We start from the raw sequence: 7,110 nt of genomic DNA on the forward strand, positions 1-7,110 counted from the left end.
AACAACAAGTGAGAGAGATTCCATGATATGCAAAAAAATGAAAAAAATAACGTTTGAGTTAAACATGTCTCATATGACACAAACTTTCAGTCAAAAAGAAATTGATGTATACATTTTGGAATAAGAGCTGTGTTAATGCTCACATCTACTACAGATAAATTAAAAACTGCTGTGTACTTTGGTGTATGAAGACACTCTGAAAGCCATATGAACATTAGGAAGAAGCTGGCTACCACAGTTGCCAGGTAAATGAAAGCCAGGAATATGTAATAGTAATCACTGTGCTGCACATTCTGAAAGCCAGAGATCAGAAACCCCACAGGAGTAAAAAACATGGTTTATCTCCATTGCTGCCAGCTCCTGAAAAAATGCTTCAGTATCCCCCTTTTCACTTTTGCCCAAGCTTTAAATAAAAAAAACAGCAATGAAAATGAAAGATAACAATTAAGAATGATACTAGAAAAACACTACCTATCTGCCACCTCATATGTCTGGCATAATTTAATTCACCAGCACTACTGCTGAATAATGTAACATTGTCAAGGCGCTTGTGAGTCACCAGTGATCATTTCAGATCATTTCAGGGTGATCATTTCATTTCAATTCTGCTTGAAGCATTTTAAAATTAAAACTTTTTGTATATGGTGTCTACTGAAAAATAACAGAATACTTTAATAATAAAAAAAATATATGTGAGATATCATCATAAATTTCATCCAGGTGATGGAGGTATTCTTTCTCTGTGTTGTCTCAGTGTCCATATCTTACACTAAGACATCCTTTTATGTGCCACAGGTGTACAGTAATTGTCATCACCATGTCCACACATGGTATTACAATTCTTGTGTGTGTTTGGTGCTGTTGTGGCACTCACAAAGATGTATAAAATAATATTATGCATATGATGTGTGGGGAACCATTTATTATACTATTTCTATATATATTTAAACTGTAACACTCACCCAAGCAACTACTCATTTGCCCATTGTTTTGTTATCTGGCTTAAGAACATATGGTAAAGTTAAGTGACCCTTCATCATAATATTAAATGGGAATATAGAGTAATATAACGCAACTTAAAGTGTTCCTGCATTAACATGTCTGTAAAATAGTTTTTTTATGTGACCACCCTATCCTCGAGTGGTATCACATTTCCAGTGTGCACGTGTGGGTGCTCCTTTGTTATTGAGAAAGATGTGTAAAACAATATCAAACATATTATATCGGTTGTCATTCTCTTGCCCAACAGTCAGCGGTAGACACCCTGAGGTTAAGTCTGCTATATCTTTGAGGGGGGACCGTGCCATTGCTTAGAAAATGAAGGGATGATGAAGAAGCTCAGTGAGGTGTTTGTTTTTGCACCAGATGCTGCACTGTATGGAGGGGGGCATGCAGGTGAATGCCCGGGTAGACAACTGGATCCTTATTCCCATTATTAAGCCCTGAAGTTCTTAGATAGATAGATGAATTTATCTGCCATATGTTCATGTATGATGGGATCCTTACTCACACTGACAACAGATAACACAACACTGTAGAAAATACAAAACAAAACAGTAAATAATTAATAGTGACAGTTGTTAGAACAATAACATAATAATAAGCAGAATCATGTGTGGTAGCAGAGTGCAGAGATGAATTCTGCCTGCAAGACTGCAAGGCCATGCATGGGGATGCTGCCTGTGGCATGTGGTGGCTACCTTTGAGTGGCTGATTGGTGCCCCTGTCAGCATGTAAAGTCTATTTATTCAACCTCCTGGTCCACTTGTCCGCCTTCAACAAAGCCTTGGTGAACCTTTAGCTGGTGTTGCAGTGTATCTGGGAAGCAGGGCTGGAGGTGAAGCTTAAGAAGTGCAGCTTCCTGTGGACTGAGATGCTATTCCAGGATACAAGGGGTCCCCTTCAGTAGTCAGTGCGAGGATGCCTTTGGAGTCCTCAATCAAGTCCCCAGTCCTGGCCTAATCTCTTTCTGACTGGTCACTTGTGCTAGATATGAACGACAATTATGTGGGCACCGGGGCAGTGCATTCTAAGAGCCATAGTGGCAAGTCACTTGGTAACTGGTTTAGACATTTGGTGTGTGTACTTGGCTGAGGAGCCAATGGCGTGAAGTTAAATCTGTGGGATTATGACTGAATGCCTTTGACTGAGTCAGAATCCCTCCTAAACGCTAAACATATCCAGGTTCATGATGGACCTGAGCCCTGCAGGGTCACCTGATTTGGGGACTCTACATGGATGAGTTCAGCACACTCCAGTGGAGAGATTCAAACCTGGCACAGGTGTGGGACTGGTTGGCACAGAATGGGCACCAAAGATGGCAGAGCTGAACCATTGCTCCAGGTCTGTGAAGGGGTTGGTAGCCCTGTGGGACTCTCTGGCAAAACTCTAGAGGCTGCTGTACAGGAGCTGAGCAGTTACTGGCACTGCCAAGAAGTTGTGGCTGCTGGTAATAATAATAATAATAATTGCTTACACTTATATAGCGCTTTTCTGGACACTCCACTCAAAGCGCTTTACAGGTAATGGGGACTCCTCTCCACCACCACCAATGTGCAGCATCCACCTGGATGATGCGACGGCAGCCATAGTACGCCAGAACTCTTACCACACATCAGCTATCAGTGGGGAGGAGAGCAGAGTAATGAAGCCAATTCATAGATGGGGATTATTAGGAGGCCATGATTGGTAAGGGCCAATGGGAAATTTGGCCAGGACGCCAGGGTTACACCCCTACTCTTTTCGAGAAACGCCCTGGGATTTTTAATGACCACAGAGAGTCAGGACCTCGGTTTTACGTCTCATCCGTAGGACGGCGCCTGTTTATAGTATAGTGTCCCCGTCGCTATAATGGGGCATTAGGACCCACATAGACTGCAGGGTGAGCGTCCCCTGCTGGCCCCACTAACATCTCTTCCAGCAGCAACCTTAGTTTTTCCCAGGAGGTCTCCCATCCAGGAACTGACCAGGCTCACACCTGCTTAGCTTCAGTGGGTTGCCAGTTGTGAGTTGCAGGGTGATATGGCTGCTGTGATGTTAGTCCCAAGGGCACTTCGAGAGCCAGCGTTAAAGGCGGGATGTGATGTTGAAGTAGGTCCATAGAGCACCTGGGGTTGGGCATTTTGAGATGGACAAGACCCTGCTTTTTCTGCCTCATTACAGTGCACCCACCATGGCAGAGGCCCTGTTGCATGGGATGGTAGCAAAATTCAGGGTGCGAAAGGAACTGCATAGCAACCAAGGGCAGACCTTTGAGTCCCAGGTCTTCCGGGAGATGTGCCAGTGGCTGGGGATTAAGAAAATCCCCTCCTCCACTGAGATTGACAGGTTTCTTGGGAGGTTCAACTGCATCCTGGCCACGCAGCTCACCACACTGACTGCACGTCACCAGAGGGATCTGGAATGTTAACTCCTGCTAGTCCTTAGTCTTAGCCTTGGTGTATTAAACGGCGGTGCAGGAGTCCACCAGTTGCACTCCAGCAGCCCAGATGTTTGGGAAGGAGCTACAAACCCCTGTAGACCTGGCATTTGGAGTGCTGCCCGGAGAAAATCCTAAGACCTTGACTATTTGGCTGATATTTGGAACAGGATTTAGGGGGGGCACACACCAGTTCTCAAGGGTGCACTTGACTGAGGCAGGGGTCCACCAGAAGAGGTACTACCCCAAACTAGCTTTTTCTTGCACTTTCCTGGAACGATTATCAAAGGTGGTGTGCACAAGGAACTAGTCAGTGGTGCTTCACTGGGATTGGTTGGTGCCCTACAGAGCTTGACCAGACTTCAGCCCTGCAGGAGTTAGCTAATAAACTTTGTAGGAGAAAGCAGAGGAAGCAGGGCCAGAGACTGCTGTATACAGCAGAGATGTCCTCTCACATAAATATAAAATGGAGACCACGAGACCTCAAGTTTAACAGAAGGGCTTTCTCATGTTATATTAGTTAAAATATTGTATTAGTAAAGTGTGTTGGGTGAAATGTATGTTGTTGAATCACGGTCCTGTTTTGCATTAATTCAAATTAATTACAATATTTCTCAAATAAAACTATTTTTACAGAAACATTTAATAAACTGGGCCTGGAAATTACTGAGTTAAGAATCCAGTAAGAAAACCACATTGGTTCTGTAAGGGGTACTGGTGGACCAGCAGTATTTACTATTCCCTCTTGACTAGAATGTCCAGTCCAATGTCCCAGAATACTGACCAGGGACCCTTGAACGAGCTGGTAAATCAAGTCCCCTCCTATATGTAAAGTGTCTTGTGATCCTTTGGGATGCATAGATCTCTACAAGTGCAATTATTTGAACTATTATCATTGCTGTTGTTTTTGTCATTGCTTTTACAGACAGCAACAATGTGTGCAGAACTTTATTTCAACAGGGCAAAGACGAAATTCATTTGGTGGGAAACTATAAACAAAACACAGAGACAGAAAGCTTCCTACAAGCAGTTTTAGTATGAGAAATGTACACAAAAATATATATGTATGTAAACCATATGCAGTAAAGTGCAATAGCACATGTATCTAATGTACCACAAAGGTAAGAATGGACATATGTAATAGGTTTATTCCATGCTGAAAGGAGAAGAAAGAAAACACAACGTTTTGGCTCTTCTTCGCGTGTGAGCTCACAGCCGAAATGTTGTGATTTCTTTCTTCTCTTTTCAGCACAGAATAAACCTATTACTTGTTCCTTGGCAGCATATGCATGCTGACGCAGCTACCCACCTGAACTGCTAGAATGGCAATATTATGAGAAATAATGTTAAATATATTACTCTAACTGTATGGAATAGTAACATGTACTGTACAGGACATTAAATTCATTATTCACGAGAGACCCATTCAAATAAAAAGAAAGGCAAAAATTGAAAGACAGAGGTCATCAGTGAGTCACAGAGCCAAATCAAAAAAGTTTCACCTCTAAGTTAAGTAGGACTGCAGGGCACAAAAAATACTTTTAGTGGAACCATCTCAGGTGTATCTTCACAAAGTAAAGTAAAGTATATTATCCAGTGAATATAGCTTATCAACATGACACAGCTTTTTTCTGGATCAATAGAGTCAGGTATGCAGCCAGAAAAGTGGAAGGTGTCCATCTGTGAACTGGTGCTGTGGCCACAGACAAGACCAAAAAGTGCCTTAGGAAGAAAGAAAGCTAAGGTTGAATCCTGTGTCCACAAGAGATTCTCTAAAACAGCCCTTGAAAATTGACCAACAGCAGCATTTATGACTATTTTTAACTATGGTGGAATGGCTTGTAAATCATTGGTTTGTAGACATTTATGGCAAAACTGTAAGCATGAATATGCATTTTTCCTTCACCATAAGTCTATATTTTATGATCAGTGCCACACAAATTCAAGATCACAATTAATACTTTTTTACTGTTTCTCTAAAACAGTAATTATTTAAATCTTAAAGCTGATGTAATATATTTAAAGAAATAAAGGTAACAAGCATTTGTTGTACTTGTAAAATATAACTTTATAAAAGAATTAGTAAAACAAAAAATTAAAGACAAATACTTTATATCACTCATGTTTTGAGACTAAGTCTTATAAATTTAAAATCAGTTTTTGTAATAACCCAGTTACAAATTATAACTTATAAATGTAACAAAATTATAAATGATAAGATTAAAAGAATTTTATTCAGTAATATTTCACTCTACTATAACACTGAGGACAAAGTACAGTACTATTCATTGTAATCTGTACAGTTCAAAACCCTTGCACTTCAAGACTAATTGGAATACTTATAATTTATTGGAGCAGCTTTCCACTTTCTCATTAACTTCTTAATTTGTTCCATTACCTCTTCAGTTTTTAAGGTGTATATGATGGGATTAATCAAAGGAGGCAGGGTTGTTGACAGGGATGTGTTAAGGATTCTGGTGTCAGTGTCAACTGATATATTTGTCCAGGCAATCACGTATGCTACTAAAAGAGGAATAAAAAATATTACTACTAAAGCTAAGTGAGCCGTGCACGTTTTAAATGCTTTCCACCTCCCCTGTGCACATGAAATCCTGGAAAGAGCAACTATAATGCACACGTATGACAAACTAATTAAAGCCAGTGGCACAAAAAAGAATGTAACAGTATAAACACCTCCTATAGTAAAACTTACAATATAGCTGCTACAGGCTTCTTTGAACATTGGACCATGATCACAGAAATAACTCTTAATGACAGGAACAGGTTGGCAGAATGACAAATGTGTTATAAAAACCACTGCGACAACAAAAGCGGTTGAAGCTAATACCCAGCAGAATCCAATTATAATGAACATTCTGGTGTTTGTGTTGATTGTGCTGCTTCTCAGAGGAAAACAAATAGAAACAAGTCTTTCGTAAGACATAACAACAAGGGAGAGAGATTCCAAGGTATGCAGAAATTGAACAAAGAACATTTGAGTTAAACATGTCTCGTATAAGATAAGTCTTGAGTGAAAAAGAAATTGATCTATACATTTTGGAATAAGAGCTGTGCTGATGCTCACGTCTACTACAGATAAATTAACAACTGCTATGTATTTTGGTGTATGAAGACACTCTGACAGCCATATAATGGACATTAGGAAGAAGTTGGCCACTAGAGTTGCTAGGTAAATAAAAGCCAGGAATAGGAAATAGTAGTCACTGTGCTGTAGATTCTGAAATCCAGAGATCAGAAACCCCACAAGGGCAGAAGATGTTTTGTTAATCTCCATTGCAGGCAGCTGCTGAAAGGATGTTTCAGTATCCCCTCTTTTCACTTTTTCAAGCCTAAACTTAAAAAAGGAATGAAAATCAAAGATGACAATGCTGTAGAATTAACAATGATACTAGAAATACACTACCTACTGTGTCTGCCACCTCATATGTTCGGCATAATTTCATTCACCAGCACTAGTGTAATGTTTTATAAGTTCTCTGAGTCTCAAAATAGTTTGTATATGGTATTATTTGAGAAATAAACAGAAGAATTTAATAATAAAATATTATAAAGAATATCGTGCTATTTTAATATTGTAATTTTATATTCATTGAAAGATACATTCTCAATAGTGAGATTTGTGTGAGACACATTGCTGAGTATATGATATATTTTACCTGACAGAGAGATGA

General features: G+C 39.9%; 1 protein-coding gene across 1 annotated transcript; it reads right to left on the reverse strand.

Moving 5' to 3' along the window:
• Positions 1–5,744: 5,744 nt before the first annotated feature.
• Positions 5,745–6,713, reverse strand: LOC148830566 (olfactory receptor 1E16-like). The gene has a single exon (XM_088919916.1). It carries the CDS (start codon positions 6,711–6,713, stop codon positions 5,745–5,747), a length of 969 nt encoding a protein of 322 aa, XP_088776042.1.
• Between the last annotated feature and the right edge of the window lie 397 nt (positions 6,714–7,110).

The sequence above is a fragment of the Atractosteus spatula genome, chromosome 7 (genome assembly GCF_055471065.1).
Source record: "Atractosteus spatula isolate fAtrSpa1 chromosome 7, fAtrSpa1.hap1, whole genome shotgun sequence".
Taxonomy (NCBI): Eukaryota; Metazoa; Chordata; class Actinopteri; order Semionotiformes; family Lepisosteidae; genus Atractosteus; species Atractosteus spatula.